We start from the raw sequence: 27,712 nt of genomic DNA on the forward strand, positions 1-27,712 counted from the left end.
TTGTGGAAACCAAAAGTCTTCAGTACCCTATAAAGAAAAAGCCATCTGACTGAATCAAAGGCTTTCTCAGCGTCCAGTCCCACCAACATTGCCTGGACCCCTTCTCTGTTTATTTGTTCCATAACATGTAGGGAACGCCTTATGTTGTCCAGTGTTTGCCTTTGTTGGATGAAACCACACTGATCCAGGTCTATTATGTCAGGTAAGATTTTTTCTAATCTCCGTGCCAGAATTGCTGTAAATAGTTTATAGTCCAAATTTAATACACTAATCGGTCGATAACTGCTACATTCTGTCCTATCTTTACCCTCTTTGGGAATGATGGAAATAACTGCTTCCTTCCACGAAGGGGGTAATTTACCCTTTTGCATAATCCAGTTGAATGTATTCAATAGAATAGGAAGCAAGTCCTCTTTAAGGTTTTTATACCACTCTGCAGTGTACCCATCCGAACCCGGGGTCTTGCCTACTTTTAATTTAGATATTGCCAGGTGAAGTTCTTTGGTTGTTATTGGTTGGAGTAAACTTTCGTTTTGGAGATTCGTTAAAGTTGGTAGTTTTAATTTGTTCAAAAAATTATCAATTTTTATTTCATCCGAAGACAAAGCTTCAAAAATTAGTCAACCTTCAGGCAAAGTTAAAACAACTACAACGGGAAGATGGATACAAAGGTAATTCTGAGATAAAAAAAGAAATAAAAAAAATACAGGTCGAAATTGATGAAATTTATACACAAGAAACTCAAAAGAAAATTATTTTCTTAAAGCAGAAATATTATGAGATAGGAAGCAAATCCTCTAAAGTCTTAGCCTATAAACTGCGTAAACAGAGATTGGAAAACACAATTCTTAAAATAAAAAACCCTCAAACAAAGATAATGGAAAATCAATTAGAGAAAATTCAAGAGAGCTTAGAGTTGTTCTATAAAGAACTGTATACCCAACCACAAACAACGGGCAGTTGTCCATATTTCTAAATAATAAACTCGTGGTTCACTGAGTTTGAGCAGCACAACGTTTCAGAATCCCCAGAAATCATGTGATGATATTAGACCACAAAAAGTATTCGTTTCACATGGCTGAACTGGTTGGAAATTTGCCCTGAAGCTGCTTCATTAAGCTTTGGATGAATAAACAGAACTATTTTAAGCTGAATTTTTTTTTTAACAAAAGAAACCCTTTTCCCACTGCAATGCTGCCCTGTTTAGTTCACTGATTTTGGTTCCACATTTGTTTTGGTCTTTCTGTATTCCCCAGGGTCAATAAATGCAGAAACTAACATTGCTCACATAAATCACATAAATTCAGAGGGTTTTGTGTTTGTAGATAAAAGTTTTCTGCTTTTGACAAAAGCAAGTTAAAACGGACACAACTGAGTGGACAGTGGACATAATATCACAGCACATAATGACTGGTTGCTGATTTGGAAAACAAATGACAAACTCTGTAAAATGTGGACTTGGAATTAGGTGTATTCAGATAATGCATATTTTCCCGATTTTAAAACAATCAGGGAAGATCTGCTTGATGTAATTAAATCATTTATTACTAAGTGTACAACAGTTACAAAAGTTTTTATTTTTTAAAGTTGATTCTTCAGAGGCTCTCTTCTAGGATATGAACAAATTGTTGTTTTTTTTGTTTGTTTGTTTTGTTTTTGGGTTGTTGGTTTTTTTGTTTTTTGTTTTTTTGTCAGAGTAGGGGAGTGAGAAGCAGATGCCAGTCAGGAAAATGAGCGTGTGCGTGCGTGCGTGCTATAAGTTGTCTGGCTGATAAATGTCTCTTTGCAGATGTCAGGGGGACGTGATTCCTCCCAGCAGTCTGAAATTGCCTCTCCTATTACTCTTCCTGAATGGCAGGGAATAGCAGAATAATTGTGCGATTAGGGCTCCATTATTTCTTTGACCCTTGAAACAATATTTCTTTTTGTTATCTGTTCACTTTTCAGCATGCAGAGCCTACTTCTGCTTCCCAATCAATTATGTCTCTTTGGGCATTGTTTTACCAGAGTTATTTATCTGCATTTGTTCTGTATTGCTTTTTCAAAGTTGAAAATGTAAAATCCAAAGTTAAAGGATTGAGGCTAATTCTTAGAGTTGTCATTTATTTTAGCATCACTTAAGTGGTGATAATTTACTCTACGAACTGATTACTATCGACATATTGCCATACTAATGAAAATGTATTAAATCAAGAAACAACAAAAAAACCTTTGTTTCCATTTCTCCCATAGTTTCTCATCTTTTTTTTTTTTTTTCTGTGTGTCCGATGCCCCTTCTTTTCTTTCCTCTTTCTCAGCATGCCAGAAACCTTATACAAGTACCAGCTAGTTCCCAGAGATGTTATGGAAACTCTGATCTCAAGTGACTCAGTAGGAGAACACCATCCTACAGTGATAATCCAACAGGGCAAAAGTGCTACTTTCTTTGTTATTATTGTTTTTTGTTTTTAATTTCACTAGAGAGGTGGGCACACTTAATAAACACAGTCTGCTGATGGTTGTCTACTGTATACCTCCCTTTGGGATTCGTATGCAAGTTTGTTTATGTGTTTTTGTCAGTGTATGACTAATCTGTGTTTGTTTCCCAGCAGCATGATACCAGATCTTGGTGGATTTTTGGTGTGCAGCTTTGGTTTACATCATTTAATTTCAAGCCTCGCTTAACACGTTTCAGTTCATGAGATTCCATACATCAGGATGTAGGGGCTCAGTTAATAAGACTAAGAACATTTTGTAGGATATATCCAAAAATATCCCACTTGGTACAGTTTCTACATGCTGATTACAGCTGTGGGTGTGGTGCAGAATATTGATCAGGGTGCTACTTTTTATGGTAGTTGGAGCAGATGCCAGCTTCCAGTCAGGTTTTTAGAAACGCAGCATATAAGAATACATTTGGGATTAGAAGATAGCGGTATTAGTAACAACAATGTTACTAATAACTAGTAACAACATTGTTACTAATAACTAGTAACAACATTGTTACTAATAACAGGAACTGCAAATTATTGCGATTACACCCCTAAATCATCAGTTGCGTGCCTACAAGTGAAAAGAGACATTCCCCAGTGGAATACATACTCATGTTAAAAGAATGTTGTTATTCTTACCCACAGTAAACCTGATGCTTTCATTGTTTCATTCGTGGCCTTTTCCTTTTGTTTCACTGCTTTTAGTGATGGATACGAAAGCAGTATTTGCGGCCCTGTACGGTGTGTGCGAAGAAAATGCAGCTTTCTTCTCAGGGGGAGCCAAGGGGTCACAGGGTGATGCTGCACGGCGGCTGGTGGAGGCCATGAAGCAGATTCAGGAGCACGCTCGCAATCTGGAACCTGTTATTTCTGGCTTTGCTAATGTTTACCATCACTTTGATTTTGATCCACATATACCAGCTAATGGCTATCGCTCCCTGGTCAAGGTAGGCTTTCTGATGTTTTAAGGTCTTTCTGCGTGTATAAATGAACTCTTGGATGTGTGTGGGTTTTTTTGGTTTTTTTTTTTTTAATTTAATCTCTGTGCAGCTTGGAGAAATAGTACCTCTGCTGCAATACATTCTTATCAATATTCTTTCCACACTGTGAGAAACTATTCACAGCACCTCTTTGCTTGAATATCACTTTGTTTCAAGGTCAGTCCATTTGTTTTACAGATTGATTTTATGTTACAAAGTGGGCAAGATAAATTCCTCCAGCTGCGAATATCTGCCTCTACTGTATCCACTGTACTTTATCTTGTACAGTTATTGATGAAACATCATGACCTTCGGTTACTGCAGCCCACCACAACAGAATGAGTCTAGTAGAGCAGCAAATGAATCCTGTTCTGTTTTCTGGCTTCTCTGTTTCCACATTTATAATCCTTCTCATTCCAGCAGTACCACTCTTGCTAATCTGTAACACCCAGTGAAGCAGGAAGTTTTTTACATGTTCTCATTTAGCCATGCTTTCACACATCCTCTCCTTTCCCTTTAGGCTTACCACACTAATCTTAATCACAATTTAAGCACACCCAGAAGACTTGTCTCTTTAATGAGTGCACAAATGGAGACTTACCATTAGGTTTTGTTTTTTGTTTTTTCAAATAATGCGTATTGCTGTGTATAAATATAATTCTATAAAATTGTATCCCTTTAACACCCAGCAATATGTTTCCTAATACTTATATTAGTACTTAATAAAGTTTTTAAGGTTAGTGTAATGTGATTTAGAATTTGCTGAATGTCAAAGTAAACTTTATTGTGTGGCGGATGTTTTCTAATTTTAGGTATTTTATTGTCACTTTTTTATTTTCTAGGTTGTGCGTTGCTGCCTTCTCCACATCATCCACAAGGGCCACTACATCACAGCCAACCGCCGCAGCATCTTCTTCCGAGCAGCACATAATGCAGGGGAAATGGAGGCGTACTGTAATGCTCTGTGCCAGCTGCGTGCCCTGCTTTACCTGGCTCAGCGCATGCTACATGACAACAGCCACGGCAATTTGTTTTTCCAGGATGAAAGCGGGCTCAGCGAAAGTTTTGTCCGTGAATATGCATCCATGCACAAGGGTTGCTTCTATGGCCGTTGTCTGGGCTTTCAGGTGAGATGAGCTGTTTTAGCAGTCATATGATGTGACAAGGATAAGCACTGGGAACTGTGGAGTGGTGAGAGTAAGAAGAGTAAGAAAACGTGTAAAACTGTTATAACAGTATAGATGAGCAGCACTACTCATAGCTACAGTTCTGGTAAAGGTTATATACATTTTTCATTCATCAAATTTTTCATATTGCATTCTACAGCTTTAATTTTTTTATATTTTGTGTTGTGTTAGGGCTAGTTAGTTGCGGAATAGAGGTCTCAAAGATTTCTATAGTAATTTGTAAAGTATTCTTTAGTTTTGTAAAAGAAAGAACTTGTTTATGTTTGAGGCAACTGGCCTGTTACCTGGTCTGTGTATATTCCCCTGCTTTTATTTTAGAAATAGGAATTGACCCTAAAAAGAGATGTTAAGGCCATGAGAAATACAGAACGACGATCTGGTCATCTTTACAGCAGTTCCCATTTTTCTCAGTTGAGCTTAACAAGGGAGGCTGAACTCTCACAGCACAGAGGTCAAAAGCAAACTAAAGGGAAAAAATGATGAAGCTCCCTTTGAGTCTATTCTCTATCACTTTGTAATCTCTTACAATTCTGATATTATGAGATCTTCTCATTCTTTTTTCACTTTGTCTTTTGTAGTGATTCTAGTCACATTTGTGTTCTATTTCTTATGTTTAAATGTGTGGATAGTGGACTGGAATTGAAATTATTTTCTCTGTTTTTGTACATGCCTTCTCCCCTCTAGTTCACTCCAGCCATTCGCCCCTTTCTTCAGACCATCGCTATCGGCCTTGTGGCCTTTGGAGAAAACTACAAGCGGCATCAGTCAGGAATAGGTCAGCAACATCTTGTCTGCATCTGCACCCTCTCATCATCCAGCCAGATCGTTTTCATTCATAGATCGTACTCATCCAGCCCCACACCTCTTCTACATTGCTCCCTTGCCCCTGACTGTGTAACTTTTGATGTTGTGTTTGGATTGTAGATGCTCTTTCATCCTTTGGAATCTTGAGGGCTTGCTGCTGTGCTTCTTTTATATTTCAGAATGTTTTGAACATGCACATAGTTATGTACAGAGGCAGCAAGAGAAGAACATGCACTGTCATAGACACACGTGTATTGTGCATGTGTGTACACAGACAGAAAACTATTTAACATTCAGTAAAGAATTATCCATTTCTCATGGTTTCTTGTGCTCTCTGCTGCACCACAGTGGAAGCAGGAGGTATTGCACCATATGGTGAGTGTGCTAGACCATCACCCCTTTTATAATATTCCTCTGTAGTGGTCTGTATAACTGTGTGAAGAAACTTATTTTATTCTAAAGCTCTTACTCTGCCAAATTGTTCTGCACTTAGCACTGTAAGCTACATTAGCATTCCTGTGCCTGTATATCATCATGATAAAAGGCCTTTCCTTACTGCCCATCCTTGACCCATAATCGTGGGCAGTAAACAAACCGCTGAAAGCAAGAGAAGATTGATAATACAATTGAGTCCTTGTGTGGCTTACCATGGGCCCAGTACAGTAGACTTAAAAATCCCTGTGGCAAAAATGACTGTAGTGTTTTGACTATGTAAAAGCCAATTTCACCCTTCTCAGTTTTTTGGGTTTTTTTTTGTTTGTTTTTGTTTTTTTTTCCCCCCTGCTAGGGACCAGACACTTGAAACTTTAATGTTCATTCCCTCCTCCACTTGTTCCTGCTCTTTGTCTGTGTGTTAAATGTGGCTCCCTTACCTGTTATTTTTTTAATCTTTTGTCCTTGCTATTTAGTTTCTGTTACATTTTTAACCCATCATTATCATAATATGCATTCCTCTTTTTTTCCCATTGCCATATCTCGGTCTCCTCTTCATCATATATGCTTCTCCCTTTTTTTTCAGGGGTAGCAGCCAGCTCTTTCTTTACCTCAGGAAAGTATGCCATTGACCCCGAGTTGAGGGGGACTGAATTTGACCGCATCACCCAGAACCTGGATGTCCATTTCTGGAAGACATTCTGGAACATCACTGAAACTGAAGTCCTGTCTGTGAGTAGACTGTTAATGTTTTTTGTGTCTGTCTGTTAACAAACACACAGAGACGCGCACTCTTGGACATCTGTAATTGAGAAGAGTTATCTTTGCTAACTCATGCACCAGGATCTGCACAGTGCTGTTTTTAATTTCGGAGCAGTATCAGGGATACTTTGCTTTCCTCTGGTAATGGTACCTTTCTATCATTATGCATTTCACCTACAGGCTGTTAGTAATAATAGAGTGGAATTCAATTTATTCAATGGGGTTCATGATTTATTCATTCAGTTTCTCTTTCCCTCCAGTGGCCTGCCTCGCTCTGAAACTTGGACTTTTTTTCCCCTCGTCTTTCTTTGACTTGTTTTCTCACTAAATGTCTGGGTTTTTTTCTTTTTTCTGTCTGTCTCTTTTACCACAGAGTCTCGCCAGTATGACATCCACTCAAGTCAAGGTAAACAGAGCTCTTTCTGTGCCTCCTGCGACCTTTGACCTTCCCTTGGCGGCCAACCACAGAGCATCAGTAACTATAGCTCCACCATCAGCGCACATCGGCACTGCTCCTGTTCAGATGAGACTCATTTCTTATGACCTGCGTGAAGGACAGGTACTTGAATCTTTATTCAGTCCATACTATAGTGGCATACTTGAAAATTCAATAAAATCTTTATAATCTCAAACTCTGCAAAAGTTTATGGAGCTTTTAAAGACTAATGCTGGCACTTGCTGTACACTTGTCTCTATGTCATTGTTATGTTGAGTTCTAATCTCATTCTGGATGACTGCCAGAGATGGGCTTGTAATACGTTAATACGTTAATGTGCTTTTCATGCCTGCGTAGTAGGTTGAGACACAATAACAACAAAGTCAAACTTGTGATCTGAATGACATAAACAACCTGATGAAAGACCCTGGCGCTCATCTGATCTGATTATTCTCAAAAAGATTTTAAGTAGGGTTGTAACAGGTCTGAAACTGCTAAGGATACACTGCAGGCACTGCCAGTTAGCATCTGACTTAAGGGCTTCATCTGGAAGCAAGGGAGGCATCAGTCGCAGGTGTTTGATCTAAACCTTGTTGGGCTGCACACAGCCTTGGTCTGGCTAGCATTTGTGAAGTCTGTTAATGCAAAACATATAAGGGGAACCTTCCTAACTCACAAGGACACCACCAAGGCAAAAGAATATAGAAAAGTGCAGCTACAAATTTAAACTGTCCTTGTGTTGCACACAATCTACATATGTCTCCATGGTAGAGGTTAAATGTCAGAGAAGTGGTTAGTTATTAGCTGGAGAAGACGGGCAGATTCTTTGCCACAGTTCAACATAGTCACAATAACAAAGAACAGTACAACAAAACTAGTAGTCAGACTTTAAAAAAGCAAAAGATACAACGGCGTGAAACAGTAATCTACCTGTACAATGAGTGGAGGTGCAGCGCGGTTTGCAAAGTGTGCCCCTTGAGGAAGTGAACTACTGAAACTCCTGTTAATTGATATTTATACAAAGCCGTTTGTGGAAATGAACTCTGTCTATGCTCACTCTGGGCTACAAGGTAGTTAAGACTTGCAGGTTACAAGACAGCTGGCATACGCAGTAAAGCACTGACAGCCATTTATCCATCCATTTTCTGCTGCTTGTCCAGATCACGGGGAGCAGCCATAGCAGAGATGCTCAGACCCCCATCTCCCCAGCCACTGGCTTCAACTGTTTTGGAATCACCACTGAAACGTTCACAAGCCCAACATAATCTATCCAGCAGCTGACCCAGAAGGCAACTGGGAAGCATCATAGACTGATGTCCAGACCACTTTATCTAGCTTCTTTTAATGCCAAGCAGTATCTGCTCTTCTCTGAGCCCCTCTTGAATGCCTTAAGCTTCCCACTGTGTCTCTAAGGCTAAGCTCAGGCTCCCCACCACTTGTAGGCACAATTTTATTCTTTCTGTAATTACCCACAGCTTGTAGCTGTAGGCTATGTAGCCAGCTTTGCCTTTGCACTCAGCTCTCTTGATCACTTCAGCCCAGTGCAGTGTCTGCATCACTGTAGGAGCTGCACCAATTCTTTGTCAATCTTTGACAACCAGTGACAACAAATACAACCTGAGCACTTAGACAAGAAGATAAATAGACGGCCAGTGCTGGGTGCTAGGCCAGTCCACAGGTTGTTTGTGTCAACCAGATGACACTTGCATCTTTCTTGGTATTATCTGTGCGTGTGATGCATATTTAAGTAGCCAATTCTGGTGGTTAGGAAAGTGTACTGAAATAGGTTAGTTTTCCTCCATATGTTTTTGCTGACCTTACATATATCAGACATTAAAAAAAAAAAAAAAAATCTTTCAGTGAACAATTCAACAATATTTGTTGGCATATGTGGTATTTTCCTTGTTTCTTGTTTAAACAGCAGCTTGAAATCATCATCTTATTCTGCTTAATTCTCTCTCTCTCTCTCACACACACACACACACACACACACACACACACACACACACACACACACACACACACACACACAAAAAAAAATGTCATTACTTTCTTTTCTTTTTTTTTTTTTTTCTTTTCCCTTTGCCTCCCTTTTTCTCTTGGGAGACTCCCCCTTTATCCAAGCTGCTCTTTGTAGCCTGGCACTTAACCAGACATACAATTTCTCACATTGATCATCCAACAAACAACAGTCCTTTTTATGTCACAAAACACAAGCCCGCATCAGTCGAAACACTTTCTTAGCCTCCGTCCTTGTTTCTGTTAATTAATGGGAATTAGTATGTGTTCCTGCAGCCAGGCAAGGTTGTCAGCAAGCTGCTGCAGAACAACTGGTTAATCCACTTCTCAAAGGAACCCTGTTGCTAACATTAGAAAATTTATCAGCAATAAGACACTGTTTGGAACCACAGACACTGTAAATACTAGACCCAAATAGGAGATCTTGATTATTTGTCTTTCTGTTCATCTTCTAAGTTATTCGTTCTCCTAATAATGTGGGGGTTTTTTTGTGGTTTTTTTTAATCTCACTCTCTCAGGACAGTGAAACACTGCTGTCTCTGTCCCGCTCCGAGGGGGGTGCTATCTCTCTTTCCCTGGGGCTGAAGACAAAGCGCCTCCCCTCTTCTCCATGTCTCCTGATCCATTTCCATGGAGGAGGCTTTGTGGCACAGACCTCAAAGTCTCATGAGGTGAGAAACTACTGTTCTACTGAAGTTAGCTCAGTTTCAGAAGTGTTTTACTTTGACTAGAGATTCATTATGATTACCTCTGTCTTGCATGATAAAACTGGTTAGATACAATGGACTGCTTTTCCTTGTATTTAATGGAGGTTTGTATAGGACAGTATTGACGTGTTTGTGAGATTTTATAATAGAACACAGACCGAGAAAAGGTGGCACTTACCTGTCAAAGCACTAACAACAATACACCTCTAGCATTAGATACCAAGTTCAGGTTTTGAGCCTCTATCACCAAAGCTGTCATCCAGCTAATTTCATCCTCTCATCCCTTCAATCATGTTTTCTCAGACTAATTGTAATGAAAACCCAACTAATTAAAGTGTTGATGAGACAGACACTAGTTGACAGCAGAGGAGAAGAGGGGTTACCAGTCTGAGTCTCTTCCCCTGTCAATAGTGTGACATGGATTGAGAATTTAGACTAATTATTTTTATAATTATCCCCTGAAAACTTAACAGAGACTCTCTGACCTTACTCTGTGGCTTACTTACTGGTAAGGTGCTTGCAGAGCTGACCCTTGTCTGTCATTGCTTTCTGTCATCTAATTCATCCTCACTCCTTTTTGTTCTCATAAAGGAGGAACTTGTATCCTAGATTTAATTTCTGGATCACTGTGCTAGAAAAAAGGAGCACACAGACACTAGCCTTGTATATTATTACTATGTAAAAAACCCTTAGTCTTTTTTTTTTTTTTTTTTTTTTTTTTTTTTTTTACCCTTTTGATCATAAGTTTAAATTGGTGGCAGTAAATAAATTTTAACAGGAAGACTGCACATTAGTGTGGTTTGTTGATTATAAATAGGAAGATTTTTTTTATATATATAGTTTGTACCCCTGTACTTTATCCTGTGCTTGTGTGGTCATTATGTGGCATCAAGCTACTTATAGCTGCTTTAAGACAGGGCTCTGTGAAATTGCAAAGGACATTGGCATCCTTGATCTGCAGCTGCATAGCAACCAAAGGATGAGAGGGAGCAATCAGAGAAGGGATGTGTGGGGCTGTCATGTTGAATTAACAGAGAACTGTACAACCCCGCAGAGAGAGATTACCCAGGGCACTAATGGAAGACTTGTCAGACTCCTTCTCTCTTTTTTTTCTAGGCGCTCGTTTCTTTTTCTTTTCTTATTACATCCTCCTTCTCAATCTTTTTGATATCACAAAATCATTTTTGTTCACTTTGTGTCCTTTTTCTACATCTCAGTTTAGTTGTATTTGGACATCACTTTCTTTCCTCCTCTTGCCTTTCTTTGATCCCTCTACCAAGACCCAGAAATGAGGAATACAAAAATGAAAGATTTTATGATGGAGTGGAGATGAGCATTTTTGCCTTCAGTCGCTCATTTAACCTCTTCTGGATCCTGTATCTACCATCATATGGGTGAGATGAACAGTTCAACCTCAGATGAAGAAGCCTGTGGTGGTCTCAGTGCATAATGATGCTGATATCACAGGAATAAATGTACTTAGAGTCTATGTATTTAGTAACTTGGGCACAAACCCACATTCAGTAAATGTTGAGGTATTTGCAGATTAACTGCTATTTCTGTCTAAGAATCAGTAGGACAGCAGCTCCTCTTAATTCCTGCTTAGAGGATAAATTTGGGACCCTCTAAAATTATGTGTGTGAGGAGAGTTTCCTGAGTCATTTAAATTTATACAGCCTGGTTCCCACCCATTAAAACTCATGCACACACCTCTTCTCTGCCCAGTGGGGCATTTAGGAAAAAAAGAAAAAAAAATGTAAATACTTAGCTCCTTTTATGCAGGCAAATGATGAACTGTCTGACTAGCAGACCTGCCCATTGAGTCATATTGACTTGTTGTAGACTGCCAGTAATGGCTGTTGTTCTCACTCAGTAGAACGCATATACACCTTGGGAGCAGCTTTACTGATTTGCACAAACTCACATTGCCTTTCCTGCTCAGTGCTCGGACTGCATGCACACACATATCTGTGTCCTCACACCGAGATTTATCGTGACAGGTAGAGTTTTAAGACATCACAGCTGACTGCTGGAGCTGCTACTTTTCTTTTTGTCATACTAAATCAATGAGGGATGAGACAGCACATAAACATGTACACACTGTGCTCTTCCTGCCATTGTGAATGGTGATCTGTTGCTTTCACCAACACCTATCATAGCAAACTTATAGGTGTTGGAATTTGATAAAGACAGAAGAGGAAAGGGCGAATGCTTTGCAAAAGTAATATTGTCAGAACTCATCGTGCCTTTCTCACATTTCAAGGTCACTGCCTAAGCAGAGTAAACGCTTAACCTGACTGTAACAATATAAAACAACGATCAGTATTCTGACAGCGAGTCTGTATCTATGGATTTTCTTTGTATATCCACGCCACCTCCTTCTCTTTGTCCTCTCTCTTCATACTTCACCAAATAGGACATGTGGGCACCTTTGTTATTGCAGTGCAAAAAGAAGGAAAATGGATTTGACTGTGAGGGCAGCGCTCATTCTCCCTTTGTCTAGACAGTAAGCCAGAAAGCAGACAGATGACATCAGAAGAAAGCATAATTTTCATAACTTTTTGTCCTTCTTTTCAAATGTTCCACACAGCAGGCTTTTCCTCAATCACTTCTCTTTTTATTTCTGTCTCCCTGCCTCTGTGTTTTATTATGGCTGCTGTTGTGTGTCATAAATTTACCAACATAAAAAAAGCAGTGTTTTTCCTTTTATAAAGTCACGTCTTTGTATCCTTATCTTCTGTTTGAAACAGCCCTACCTAAAGAGTTGGTCCCAGGACCTTGGTGTTCCCATACTGTCAGTGGACTACTCTCTGGCCCCTGAGGCACCCTTCCCACGCGCCCTAGAGGAATGTTTCTATGCCTACTGCTGGGCTTTGAGAAACCACCACCTATTAGGTATATGCATCACACAGCATTGTTTATACTTGAGTGTGGCTTTGTATCTCTCTTGTATATTTTCTGTTTATTCTTTAAAGTCATGGGAATAGTATACAGCAGATTCACAAAGTACTCAAACCCTCTCATATTTTGTTCACTTTATTGTACTAAAGATTTAATTTAAAATGGATAAACAAAGCCATGGAGTCAGCTGGGAGCTTTCTGTAGATATATGCAGTAAGACTTGAGGCATAAATCAAAGTGAGGGGTACAAAGCAACTTTTAAATCTGAGTGTTCCCAGGAGTCCGGTGGCCTCAATAACTGTGAAATGAAAGAAATTAACTACCAGGAATGTTCCTAGTATTAACTTTGTGGTGACATAGACCTTCAGTGTGATTTGATAGACATATTGGTCTTTGGGCAAAACTCTGAGCCTTATACCTTTCAAACACCAGGCACTGCTCATTACTTGCTAATACTAGCCTATGGTGAGGCATGGTGGTAGCAGCAGGGGGTTATGGAGGAACTCTGTGACAGGATAAGTCAGGGCTCTAGACCAACTTTTTGCCATGGGCGTACCGGTACGCCTAACTTTTTAAAGTTAGGCGTACCGGCACAAAAGTTAGGCGCACACAAATTTTATAATAATTTATATAATATAATGTGTTTTTCTGGATACACTGTGCTTTTTCAGCATTCAAAGATTGATGACACCGTGTCAGAGCACTGGCTATGAATTTCAGAAGGATCAGGCCTTAACTTAACAGAAAAGTTAGCAATAGTTCTTTTCCTATTACAGCTACATCCACTTCTGTCGTGCCTAGGCTGCTCACTAGGGCTGGGTATCATCACTGATTTCTATAATCCATTCGATTCCGGTTTTCAAAGTCAACTTAGCCTCAGACAGTCAGAAATATTATAATTCTGATCATTTATCAGTACTGACTTCATCAGAATTGTGAACATCACAGCAGATGCCTTTGTGTGAAAGTAACTGAGAATAAAACACAGAAAAACATGAAGGAGATTTTCCTGGTCTGGCTTTTTATAGCAGATAACCTTAAAAATATTCTACAATGTTCTGCATATGAAGTTTAAATTTCTTCAGTATTGAACAACAGAAAAAATAGGCTTTCTTGTCCGAGGTCATTTAAGTGAAAAAAAGAAGAGAAAAAGACAGCAGCCGACAGCGCTGTAAACAACGGTAGACTGGTGGGTAATAAGGAATGAATAATACAGAAAACAGAGATTGGAGACGGGAAACTGTTCTTGAAGTACAGAGAGAGATAGAGAGAGAGCTAGCTGTGCATGAAGTGTGATTTTAATAGTCGTGGAAGCAAAACAGCAAAATTCAGCTCAGTGAATTTTGGTTGGAGAGAGACAAAACCTGCAGCTCAGAATCAGCGCAAAAAGACGTAATCACAGCGCGGACCGGACGCATCAGAATCGCTAGGCTCCGACAGCGTGTCCGTGTTCAGGCCGTCGGGTGAGAAAGCCGAGAAAGACAGCTGATTCTGATGCGTCGGTTCCGCTCCGTGTTTACGTCTTTGTGTGGAATCCGTGTACCTGCTCTCATCTGCTGTTTGGTTGTTGTTGAAATGGTTTTGTGAGCTTTAATCTGAGAATCTGGCGTTTCTGGCAAAACACAGTTATATTTAAAAGTCGATTCAGGATTTAATGAATTGATATCGCTTTATTGAAGCTACTCACCTCCCACTTCCACCTGCACTTTCAACTGGACCACGGCCAATCAGAGAGGTCCCGCCCCTTACTATCTCTGATTGGTTTAGTCCACGATAGGGGCATAATGTGTGTCTGTTGTTGACCACAGGGAAGGTTGCAGATTTTTTTTTTTTTTTTTTTTTTTTGCTGCCCGAACAGTTGGTCGCACAGGTGCAACCAAATTTTATTTTTTTTTTAGTTGCACCACTGAAAAATTTGGTCGCATTTGCGACCAAATTGGTCGCACTCTAGAGCCCTGATAAGCAATAACTTGTCAGAACTGAGGAAACGCAGCAATGATTTCAAGCATGGAAAGGCATTTTCTGGACCACTCAAGGATCAAAGTAAGTCCTAAAGCCCACAGTTAAACCCAAGAGAGTGGAGATACCTCAAGATAGTAGTTCATTCGCTTGCAATTCAGTCTGTTGGAGGTTGAGAGGATCCGCAAGGAAGAGTAGATAAACTGCCCAAATTGAGGTAGTTTGTATAAGCTGCCAGGGATCTTCTACAAGCTACTGATTTCATGTCTGAATACTTTAAATGGTTTTAAGGGAGATTTGAGTTTTTGATTTCTGGTTAAAAAAAATTTAAAAAGAGAAGAAAACAAATCTAAACAATTTTGTGTTAAAAGTAAAGGTGTGTGTGTGTGTGTGTTCTACATCTTTGTATGCAGAAGTAACAGTATGTCCCTTAGGCAGATGAAAGAGAAGAAAGTTATTAGAATTACTGAGCAGGCACGTTGAAGGGATAACACCCACCTATTTCAGCGTGAAGGTTTCTGTGGAGTGCTTCTCTAAATCCTCCGCTGCGTTCACCAATTCCTTGTACCTCCTGAGAGGATTCATTTATCACTTTGAAAGTGATCATGCTGTATGCTTCTTGCACTTTACTTGCTGTTCAGTGCTATCACACCAGTTGTGATGCTCAGTATTTCGACAGAAAAAAGAAGCCATCTGGTCGGTTTGGGGTACGCTCGTCCACTGAAGCACACTGTGTCAAATTAACAGAGATTGCAGTGCAATATGCTACTGCTGTAGTACAAGTCCTCAATATCACGGCTATGAAGTAGATAGGGAAACCCTAGTTACAAGAGCTGCCTATTACCACAATGGTGAACAGAAAAGAGAGTGTTGCTGTTACACTGCCTTTTTTTTCATTTCAGTAATGTCAGTTTTTTTTTGTTTGTTTTTTTTCCTTTAGAAAAGACGTATATAAAAAAAAAGAAGTTCCTGTCCCCTTCATGTTGTCTCATTTTTCAAAGTTTTCCCTGTGAATTACTTTTCTTTCTATCCGTCCTTGTACCAGAAGTCTATAATTTTTATTTATTTTTCCTTACAGGATGGACTGGAGAGAAGGTGTGTCTGGCTGGTGACAGTGCAGGAGGCAACTTATGTGTGACGACATCAATGCGAGCTGCTGCTTTTGGTGTGCGAATGCCAGATGGCATCGTGGCAGCCTATCCAGCTACCCTGCTGACAGCCTACGCATCCCCTTCCCGTCTGCTAACGCTCATGGATCCCCTGCTGCCACTCAGTGTGCTCTCTAGGTGTCTCAGTGCCTACGCAGGTAGGTTTGTGTGTGTGCGCGTGTATTTCTGATTTTTACCTGAAGTTGAGATTTAAGTTGAATCCTATTTTTCGTTTCTGTCGAGCACATCTGTCTACTCCTTGTTATACATTACATAAACGTATTGGTCAACCACCAGGTGACAGCTTTACTCTACTGGATGTATGATAAATGTTTATTGAAATAAGTTGTCAGGTGGGTAACAAACATTAAAAGATAAAAGGTCGTTTTCAGCTCAACACACAAACAACTCAAACAAATCTTGGCAGATTAAATCTGCAGCTAGAAGGAAGAAACCTGCACTGTTGAGTAGTGATATCCGATACCAAGTAATATTCAGGGTGGTATCGACGATACTGATCCGATACCGATACTTTGTACAAAAACGTATTTTATTTATTGTATCTCAAATTATAGCGTAATAATGATTATAGGACATCAGATTACTTGTTCTTATCACTTAATGCCGGGTTCATCATATAGAAATAAAAAAACTGAAGTTGTGGCTATTTGAACACCTTGCCTGCCTGCAGCACTAAAGGACTCCGCGAGAGACGTCTGTCTCGCCCTAGCAGCACCTGTCCCTCTCCTCCTCTTCAGTTCGTCTCAACATACGCTCATCATATTCTGTGATATGATTTACTCTGAGGTGTTTGACAAGGTTAGTGATGTTGCCACAACCATACATGCCAACCCTCCCGATTTTTCCAGGTGAATCCCGAATTTCAGTGCCCCTCCCAAAAATCTCCCGGAGCCACCATTCTCCCGAATTTCTCCCGATTTTCCACCCGGACAACAAAATTGAAAAACCATATCGCAGAATTCATAGCGCAGCCCAGCCAATTCCAGTCTCCAACAATGACGGCAGCTACTTAGTTTTAATATTACTCTTATTTCTCTTTCTGGGTCGCAAAAAAACGTTTAACATATTTTCAGGTGAGAATGTAGCTGTGTAAACTTCAAATATCTGAGCCGACCGACACATCGTTTTCAAACCCCCGCGGTCTTTCGCTACTCGGGTTAAACATGATATATAAGTCACTTTGATAACTTAAAAATGTTATTGTTTGGCTTTTTCAGTGTTTTATTTGTTCGTGAGTAAATTGGTTTGGCTGAGATTAAAGTTATTCGATTCGATTAAATTAAATTTAACTTTATTAATCCATCGGGTGGGTTCCTCCGGGGTTTTCACACAGCTGAATAAACGTCAAACAGAAAACTGATTAAACAGAAGCGTGAGACGGTCGAGAGTTTACGTCAGCCCCCTGTTATATTTTAGATAGCAAGGAGCAGACGGCAGCATTTCACTCCACGGAGGGAGCTCGTGACATACTACCCGGTTTTCTTTAGACCGCGAAGGCCGGGTCCTCAGGTGGAAGCACTTTTTTGCCACATGTATCGCAAACCACGTCTCAGCTGTTTGTGGAGGTAAAATACGTCCGCACATGACTCCAATTACGCTCAGCCATCGTTGTGAGTGCGCGCGCCAGCGGCTGCGAGACATTTATACAGCCGTATTTCGCACATGACTATGAAAGGGGGAAGAGGAAGTAGTTCCTTTGAATGTAGACAATCTGAATGTTATAGTTTCTTTCCACTGTGTTCCTGTTAATAATAAACTACAAATTTACTCTAAATTACTAAAATATCGATATTTCAATGTGAGAATTGATTCTAGAACATAAATGATTGGTATCGGAGGAATCGATATTTCAGGATCGATCCGCACATCACTACTGTTGAGCTTTCTTTGTAGCTCTGACTTTTGGAGAGCTTGTTCATATACGTGCCTGGAACTTGCATAATCTTGTATTTAAAAAAACAAACAAAAAAAAAAAAAAAAAACTAGTTATGTTTTTAATTTTTTAAAGTTATTTAATCCAAACTAAGAAGTGGAAAGGTTCGAGAGAAAAGAATATAAAAACATTATCATAAAACTTCTAACTTTTTAAAGAAAGTTAGCACTAATGAACATTTGAACAATCTATACTGGCTCCTTTTTTTGGGGGGGGTAAAATATTATTCTATTCGGTTATTGTCCTAATAACTTGTACTGCTGAACAGCTTTAACAGCCTGGCTATAGAAATCTGTAGGAAGAATGTAGCAAGACTTTGTCCTAAAGTCTATTATCATGTCCTTGTAGTTAATCCAGTCAATAAATTTCTCCACCACTGGTCTATGGTTGGCTTTTTCATCACTGAGCAGTGACAGAATGAAAAAATTATCAGTGAACTTGATATGTCTGCCCGCACTGACAACCATTTATATATTAAAGACAGATAAAAATGGTGCAAGGACACAACCCTAGAGGGGACAGGTAAAAGCTAAAAACGCATCAGGAAAAAAATGAATGACTTTGTCATTTTTAAGACCTCTCTGTTCAAAAGTTAAACTGTCACCATGCTAATCCAAAGCCAATGCTGTGGATGCTGTTTAGACTGTGAAGAGTACAGCTAAAACCTGAGGAGAAAAACACAAATTAACAGTACTAATGTGAAAAAGCAAGAATTGAGGGCAAACTCTTTTTTTTTTTCCCTTCCAAAATTGAAGATGTTGACTAATTTCACATATTTTACTCTTAGGATTGTTTTCCTTGTTTTTGGATATCATTGTTGATTGCATGTAATAAAAATCCACTTTTTAAAAAGGACAAACAGCAACAATCCTTTCTGATATTATAAGTAGGTAATGATCGCCACGGGGCGATCATGGCTCAAGAGTTGGGAGTTCGCCTTGTAATCGGAAGGTTGCTGGTTCGAGCCCCGGCTCCGACAGTCTCGGTCGTTGTGTCCTTGGGCAAGACACTTCACCTACCGCCTACTGGTGTTGGCCAGAAGGGCCGATGGCTTCTGTCAATCTGCCCCAGGGCAGCTGTGGCTACAACTGTAGCTTGCCTCCACCAGTGTGAATGGGTGGATGACTGGGTGTGTAAAGCGCTAGGGGGGGACTAGTAAAAGCGCTATACAAATACAGGCCATTTACCATGAGTCATTAAACCAGATGGTTAATGACATGTCTGGTTTTTCATAAATGATCACAGTGCTTGTAAAAGCTGAAGAGGAGGAGAACTGAGGACTATGAATGACTGCAGGAATTGGCTAACAATTTGTGACAAAGAGATTGGCTATGCTGACTCTCCTTTCAATAACTGAACTAAAACACTCATCATTTTTCTGTTCCTTCCTGCTGTCCTCATTGTGTATTGTTGGCTTTGCAAATAATTGCATGGCAGTATTGAACGCACTCTGTCAGCGTTTACTGGACTATTATACCTCTCTTATTATTGCTTTCCTGTCTTCTGTTGTTACTCATTTGTGCTTACTGAAGAATAACAAATACTTTTATCCATTTTGTACATTTACTTCCTTCTTTTATGTCTTCTTCTCCAGGCAGTGGGCCACAGACCGAGAAGCAGGTGGAGAAGGTGAGCACGCTGAGCCTGGTGAGGAGAGACACTGCACTTCTGCTGCGAGATTTCCGACAGGGAGCCTCCAACTGGATCCACTCTCTGCTCGATTCTAGCAGAGCTCCAGCCTCCACCAGCACAGCACCAGAGGCACCAACAGAAGCCACAGGTATATAAGTAACTGTTATAGTTGTTAGTTGTCAGGTTGGAACATTAGGGGTGGCTTGAATGTATTTGATAGGCAGTTGCAGTCTGCCCATGTCTTGGTCATACGCCCCTGCTCAGATGTGTGTGGGTGTATATCTCCCACATTCTCAGTGTTTTCATTGAGCCAATTAATATAAGTGTTCCCCAAGTTCATTTACACCTCTCATGAAAGAGGTCAGTGACATGAGAACTTGTTATGCAGCATCTAACTAATTATTGCTTTAGCCAAACCATTTGTGTAGTACTCCTGTATCCATATTCATATCAGTTCTCATCTTTGGGGTAGCAGAGCATTGACAGTAATTGTTAATTGTAGCCACCGTAAATCTGGTGGCGAATTGTAATTTTCATGGTGTGCCCCTTACCTTGGTGACACCCCCACAGCTGCAAGCCCAGTCTAATGAGAGTATCATTGGTGGGTGTACATTATTAAAAGGCCATCATGGTGCTGAGATGGTTCATTATTAAAGAGATAGGAGATCGGTAGAGCTTTGTGAGACCAGCTACTAACAGCTGTGTTTTGACAGTTCAGGGCGGGCAGATGCTATCATCGTGTGACAGCACTTTTTGAATTTCCTCCACCTACTTCTCATCTCTTCCAGATATAGCTCAATTTGCATTCTAGGCTTTTAACTATTGGCTGTCAACCAGAGGACATATGATAAGTGGAAACAGTAGATGAAGTGAAAGTGATTGTGTGTCACCAGTGTTATTTTTCATGTGTCCTTCAACTGCGGTTAGTCCAAATTAACTAAATGCCCTCTTCATTCTTAATATGCTCTGATGATCTGTCAATCCTGTGTCGTTTCTGAAACTTAATTGTACTATATGTTTGTTTCTCATTGGCATTCTTAATTTCAGTTGTGCATTCATCAATATGGTTCCTTCTGTCCTTGCTTCCTAGATGCAGTGAGGAAGAGCATTTCAGAGGCGAACATCTCTTCTCCTCATACAGACCCACCTGTCCCCACGGATCTCTCGGAGTTCCCCAACAGGAAATTATCAGTGAAGAGCCAGACGTGCCAGAACTTGGGATCCCACAGCAATTCCATTCCCAGCAGTGCACCGCTGCTCTCTGAGCGTGCTGTAGGTCATGCTTGAACATGCTTGAACAGCTTGCTTTCAGCTGATGCTCTTATGCAGAAGAACCTAACAGTATTAAATGGCCAAGATCTGTTTCTTTAATAACACCTGGCTGTTAGTGGGAATCATTGTGAGAATTAAACCTGTCGTTATTTGACGATGGGTAATTTAATGATGATTGTAGCACCACTTTAGTGAAGCGAAATCCCACTAGCCTCTTGTCTTTGATCAGGATATCTCTGCTTTCAGCTTGCGTTAAAAGGATTTGGCACCCAGTTGTAGCGTTTTTAAGAGGTCGAACATTTTTGGGGCATTGAAATATTTTGGCCGTTGATCAACCAATGCTGTCTACCCTGTAGTGATGTGCATGTGTCACTTTGATGAACTCATCCGAGATTGTGTCACCCATCCCTCACAAACAGATTTGGCTTTGAAATGCTGACAGGATATCAAAAGGTTTTGGTTGTGCGAGTACTGGCAAGGTGTTGCAGATTATCCTCGTATTTTCTCGCAGGCACACTGGATTAGTGGCTGGCGCAAGCAAAATTAGCAAGCAGAGGTGACGTAAGATATTAAATATGCTTTTCCTTCTTAAATGGGAATCGCTCAGCCAAGAGTCAGGCACTGAGCCAAGATTTTTCCAAGGACAAAGTGGCGTGTGTGTTTACATAACTGTGGCTCATGGCTCATCGCTAGGCAGTGGTGCAAGTTTCAGTCATTATGCAACTGTAATGTTTAGTAAGTTTGAGGAAACCTGCAGTCAGCTGAGATTGAAGAAGTCATTTGGACGAGTGATGAAGCAGTTCTCCCATTGAAAACTGAATCCAGATGGATAGAATCAACTTTATAGGACTTACAAAACCAACTTTTCTTGTAAAATTGTTTTAGCCTTTCTTCTTTTTTATTGATATAAAGATATCCTTTGAACTAACCTAATATTTTCTCATCCTTTATGTAGCCAGAAGATGTCAGTTTCTTCTTTGCCAAAGATGAAGATCCCTCAGTGATCACTGACCTGTCTTCAGTGGCCATACCACCCCCTGCTGGAGAGGAGGGCTCACAGCAGGAGCACCCCAGGGAATTTCCTCTTGGGTTTGAGCCACTGCGCTCAGAGCAATTAGCAGAGATGAAGGTGGAGAGCTCACCAGTGGTCAAGGATCCTTTCTGCTCACCTCTGCTGGCCCCTGACAGCATGCTGAAAGGGCTGCCACCTGTACACATAGTGGTAAGAGGACATAAACGGTTAATTACACTGGTTCGCAGGTTACTTGTACAAATCTATTGTTTGTGTTACTCATTGTGTGCTAACAGTAGTCTATATTTTATAGCAAAGTGTTTTCTGTGAGAAGGTGTGTGAGATTCAACTTCAAGTATAAGTTGAGCATTATAAAGGTAGACTGGCAAAAGCACATGCTCCCATGGTAGCGGCTATGGAGTTTTCTGTGGAAACGCAGCCTCCCTCAGTAGATGGAGTTTAACTGTGTGTCACATAACTGTACATATTTACTGTCTAGTTTTCTGAGCACTTTCTGAAGACTTATTGTTCACTTAAAAGTTGAGACTTGGGGGGCAATGGTGTCATCGCTGGCTGGAATTGGAGCTTTTGATTATATTACACAATCCCTTTCAATGCATTATATACTATACATGGTGCTGCAGAGGCATTAAAATGTTAACTGACAGCATACCAAAAGATGTACGTGGTTTACAGATATTGAAGTGAAACAGTGTGATGGGAGAAGAGGGTAGGTTAAAGTTATGTTTTTCCTTTTCTTTTTTCTTATTTGTGTTGTTGTTGGGTTTTTGTTTTGTTTTTTAAATTCGCTGGAGTGAGTCAGCGAGAATGTAAAGAAATCAGGGACAAAAGAGACTGAGGATGCTTGGCTTCGTTTTCTTCATCCACTAATTAAGATTCATGACATGTCTGAAGGGAATCCAGATTTGCTTCTCACCATTTCTAACCCTTCTTTTCCTCTCTCTCCCCACCCTCAGGCTTGTGCACTAGACCCCATGCTGGACGACTCTGTAATGTTTGCCAAGCGTTTGAGGAACATAAACCAGCCCGTCACTCTGTGTGTGGTGGACGACTTACCCCATGGCTTTCTCAGCCTATCTCAACTCTCAAGGGAGACGAGGGAGGCTGCCAATGTCTGCGTGGAGCGAATTCGCGCCGTCTTCACACAGGACACACCCCCAGAGCCACGGAAGCACCGCAAGTTGGAACGGACCGACGGGGGGGTGTCAGCATCTTCAGGGGAAACCAGTTCTCTCTTTGTTGGCCCCATTGAGGGAGGAGAGCTAGCTGTCGGGAGAGGGGCTAAAATTGCTGATGGGGAGGGCGCAGTTGCTGTGGCAGCCCAGAATAACACTGATGCTGGTGGCATTGGGGCTTAAATAAGGCTATATAATAAAAAAGGGGGACTGCATTTCACTCGAGGAGCGAAGAAAGAAGGAGTAAATGAAAGTCGGACAAATTTAGGCAGCGCAGTGCCTATATGCAAAGCAAAGCATCCTGAAAAACAGACAGGGGGTGGGAAATGCAGTCTAGCATATCGCCCAGTGTTTGAGAGACAAAAAAAACAGCAGAGGAGGAGCACTGAAATATAACTTCCTCTGCTTTACAATTCCTGCCACTTGTCTGTGCACCATTATACACCAACGCAAATCTGGCAGACAAAGTGAACACACCCACAAGAGACAGTCATGTTTTAGAATAAAATTATTTAGCAGCTACTTAGATCAAAGACCAGCACTCACCCACACAACAGCAGTCGTACTTAACAGAGTTGCTGTGAGGTAGCAAAGGCTCGGACATAAAGAGGCACAGACTATTCTCGAGACGATGCCTGAATGGGTGATTCATATAGGCCGAGGCAGTGATTCGAGGCCCTAATCAGATAGTAGTAGGGACACTATATGCTTCAGTGTGGAGTCACCTCTATCAGAATGGCCATTTGTCCGTTAGGGAGCGACTCTAAATAACACTTAATAGCTCCACATTGTGTTCTCAATTACGCCAGTTTAGCAGTCAATACAGCTCACTTTGTGGATGGTAACTGTGTAGACTCTCTCCAAAATAGAATTACAAAGCTAGAACAACAGCGTGAAGCACTTGAAACTGGATAATTGATTCACTTCTTTTCTCATATTTGTTGCAGTTTTAAATCATTTTATGAATTCTATGCAGTAGTATTAGTTTTGTTATTTATATCAGTTTTTATTGCAGTTATGCCAGGCTTAATTGTTCTTTTCTGTTCTATATTATATAATGAACTCTTTTTATTTCTTTCCCCCCATGTTTTTCAGTGTGCTGAATATTTACCTCTGCTTTTGTGTGTGTGTAGCAGCAGCTGTTCTGACATTGCTGGCCTTTCCAATTAAGCTTCTGTTCTACCCTCAGCAATATACAATGATCAGAGTAAATGTAGAACATTACACAGGCACAGAGTGCCCTGCCTTGTGCATTTTTGTAGTGATATAATAATGCTAGTACAAAGACTGGACAGCATTAGTTTGTAGACAAGTACACTTAGGATACATCTTGTAGGTCTTTCAGTGACAATCATTGCTTTGATATTTAAAAAACATTTTTTTTTTTTGTTTTTCCTTTTTTTTTTTTTTTTTTTTTTTTTTTTTTTTTTGTTACTGCAGCAGAAAGTCCAGTTCTCAGCTATCAATACACATTTAAAATTTCACTACAGTGATTTCCTCTCAAGTTGCCCTGGTCACTGACTGTGTGCTACTGTTCACTACTTCTCTGCACAGTAGGGACTGTGTCAAAGTGCCACTTCTCTGTAGCTGTGGGATTTCCTGCCTGACAACTCTTTTTCTTTCTTTCTTTCTTTCTTTCTTTCTTTCTTTCTTTCTTTCTTTCTTTCTTTCTTTTTTTTTTTAAATTACAAATCGGAGGCTTTTAGGAAAAACTTAAGCAAAGGAAAGGGATTGCAGAGGTGCGCTGTAAAAGCCATTAAGACTTTTGTAAGACGTTTTTGACCAACTAAATGTGTCTGGTCCATCATATATTTTTTAGCTCCCCACTGTCAGATTTGGGCGTTTCTTTGTTTACGATAACCTGAGGACACTCCCTTTTGCATGTTGCTATCAAAGCACTTTTAAGTATGCAAAAATGTCCTTTGTAGGGTCAGTCCCTCTATCACGTCCAAGTAAATATAGATGCCAACAATGCTGGCACTGTCCTGCCCTTGCCTGGTAAGAGGGCTTGGGTTGCCAGGTCTGTAGAGAGGGATGCTGTGTGATGAATTGGATTTAGCTGATGCTCAGAGAGCAAAATCCTCCCCCTGTTGAAGAGCAGGATTTTCAGTTGGAAAGTCATGCTACAGGATTATACCATACTCAGTTGTCAGCTTCAAGTACTTACTGCAGTATTTTTAGTCAGATTGATGGAGAGAACAAGGACCGAGGAGAGGAAGAAAGTTATACAGTCACTCTTTCCGAGATGCTGGGCTGAAGCAAGTGTTTGCTTTACTAGCCGCTGTTTATGCTCACTGTGCACTTTTGCAGTAGTTGCACTGTCACTCAGTACAAGTTTAATTTAAGCAAAGCTTGAACATGTCACCTTCCTCCCCTCTCCCCCGCTTTGTGCCTCTGTCTGTGGCTGAAATGGAGAATGGCTGCACACATAATCACAGTTGTCTGCTACGTGTTGAGAAACACGACCTCTTTGTGTTGTGTTCATATCAGACAGGAATGGCACTTCACACTCTAAACTATTCATAGTATTAATTAGCTGTTGTTGAGAGATGTGTCGCTAATGTAGTCAAGCCTCTGTGAGACAACAGTTTTTATCTGATATAATGTACACAACCTCATCCATACTGAAGTCAACACCGCACAGGACGAACAACAAAGGTGACGGGCCATTAGCAGTTTCTTGTATAAGGAATTTGAGTTAACTTGCTTTATTTTGATTCTGTTTAAATTGTGTCAAATTCTTATAGGCCTTCCTATGCCTCATATCCTTGATGACCCTCGAGCATCAGGCTAACCTGAGTGCAGGCGGTGGACCAGGGAGTCCTTGTGGTGTTCTGTCAGACATAGGCTTGCTGATTCTCATTTTTGCTTCTTTTGTTGAACCGTTTGGTGCTTTAATGCTGCCTACAACTATTAGCTGAAATATTTTGTTCAGTATTGATTCATTTAAAGCTCGGTTGATGTTGTCTCGTGTGTTGATTATTTTGTTTAATGAGCAGCTGCTGTGGTAGTTGTTTAATATAGCTGTGTTGTTGTTGTTATTATTATTATTATTATTATTATTATTATTATTATTATTATTATTATTATTATTATTATTAGTTCAGTCTCAAGTCGTGCAGTATACCTCTACAGTTTGACTCTATTCACTAGAGAGTTTCTTTGCCTCAGGCTGTTTCCAGTGAAATGCAATGCTAAGTGCAATACTGCTACAACATGAGCCATTGGAGCAACATTTGCAGCAAACCTGTGTAGTTACACACCAGCACAATATTTTTTCTTTTCATTCCCTGCTTCCTCCATCACATTTTTTTTTTTTTTTTTTTTTTTTTTTTTTTTTTTTTGATGCAATATGTTTGACTCACTTCAAGCTTACACTTCACAGCTCATATGTAGGTTCCTTGAAGCTTGCTTCCTTTACAAACACCTCTGTGTTAAACTGACTTTAAGCACTTTGCAGAAATGTTACATGTCATTCATTTGTGGATAAAGTTTCAAGTTGAACCAAAGACTGAAGCCAGAGTCTTGTAACAGAGATGTGCTGACATTACTGCTTAATGTTCACTGTTCTCATTGAAAATGCAGGTGCTAGTCAGTGTCATAGTCTGCCTGCACTCCATATGCAAATTGCACTGCATCAGTTCTGATGTAGAATATGATTAGCCTTTAAAAAAAAAAGCTTGTATACATGACAAGCCATAGACTATAAAAGTGAGATGTTTTTAAGTTTGTTTTGTTGCTGTTCTTTAAAAACACCGTAAGTGCAAACCCATGAATAAAAAGAATGTATATTAAATATTATGATTTATGTAGATATTTTTACTTAAATTTGTTAATCAGATTGGTTGTAGATTGATTTTTGACTGCATTTCTTTGCAGGTTCCATGTTAGGGTGATGTGTCTGCTGCGCCAGGCTAGTTACTTCCTTTGTTGATTTTTATCCAAATAAAATTCTGACAATGAACCCTGCTGTTTTTGTATTTAAATTTTTTGAATTAACCTTTGTTTATCATTGATCTCACAAAAGGTTAACTAAAAGTCACAGACTATGACATACTGGTTATAATTCAATCAGATATGATGACTTTTTATACAAATTGAATTAGGATTCGGGATTACATTTTTGGACAATGAAATTGCTTAAATTAACTTTTCTAACATTTTGATTCAGCTTAGACTTTGGAAAAGGTCAATAAGAAGTGTGACCTTTAGCTAAAAAGTGTCATCTAAAACCAAAAGTATACAGCACAGACGGCTCTCTGGTATCCTCTGCGGAGAGGTGCGAAATGAAAAAGTACTCTTAAGTAGTTTTGAGGCGCTTGCCATTTGCATGAGTGTTTTCATGTGATGCCACTTCTCTCCACATTGCAGATGCAAAGACCTGCAAGCTCTCAAACTGCTGAACTTTTCTGATTGCTATAATTATTTTACAGAACAACGTGGTCATAAAGGTGATTGTGTGACTCGAACAACACAACCGCAAGTAAATACGTAAATTGGCTCTATTTCATCCGCTTCAATTGTAACTGTAACAAAATAATACTTAAGTTTGCATATAGTAATTTTATTGAACAGCATTTTACATCCTAAAAATGCCCTATACCTAAATGATGGAACCCCCCCCCCCCCCCCCCCATATTTTTCTCATGGGTAATTTTCCAAGTAACTCGGCCCATTGAGTCACGTTGCCGCTGATTTTTCTGGTTAGTAATATCATATTTGGGGCCAGGAGACCAACCAGCATCTGTCTCAGCGCAACTTCATTAGAAGTGCGTGACCTCTAATGGAAACATGATTGTAATCAGCCATGGCATTTTGAGCGTGTGGACATGTCGCATTG

General features: G+C 40.1%; 1 protein-coding gene across 3 annotated transcripts in view; it reads left to right on the forward strand.

The window, feature by feature from the left end:
• Positions 1-26,831, forward strand: part of lipeb (lipase, hormone-sensitive b) — a 34,361-nt gene extending 7,530 nt beyond the window's left edge. For all 3 annotated transcript variants that reach the window (XM_084943568.1, XM_084943569.1, XM_084943570.1), the window contains 12 exons: positions 3,177-3,418; positions 4,294-4,578; positions 5,323-5,413; positions 6,461-6,606; positions 7,010-7,195; positions 9,610-9,762; positions 12,549-12,693; positions 15,737-15,964; positions 19,355-19,540; positions 20,483-20,664; positions 21,620-21,886; positions 22,654-26,831. In XM_084943568.1, the coding sequence (XP_084799694.1) occupies positions 3,177-3,418; positions 4,294-4,578; positions 5,323-5,413; positions 6,461-6,606; positions 7,010-7,195; positions 9,610-9,762; positions 12,549-12,693; positions 15,737-15,964; positions 19,355-19,540; positions 20,483-20,664; positions 21,620-21,886; positions 22,654-23,055 (2,513 nt within the window). In that variant the 3' untranslated portion in view covers positions 23,056-26,831. The remainder of the gene's footprint in view (positions 1-3,176; positions 3,419-4,293; positions 4,579-5,322; positions 5,414-6,460; positions 6,607-7,009; positions 7,196-9,609; positions 9,763-12,548; positions 12,694-15,736; positions 15,965-19,354; positions 19,541-20,482; positions 20,665-21,619; positions 21,887-22,653) is intronic.
• Positions 26,832-27,712: the final 881 nt, after the last annotated feature.

This window comes from Perissodus microlepis, chromosome 11, assembly GCF_051167445.1.
Source record: "Perissodus microlepis isolate ML-2025 ecotype Zambia chromosome 11, ASM5116744v1, whole genome shotgun sequence".
In the NCBI taxonomy this organism is placed as follows: Eukaryota; Metazoa; Chordata; class Actinopteri; order Cichliformes; family Cichlidae; genus Perissodus; species Perissodus microlepis.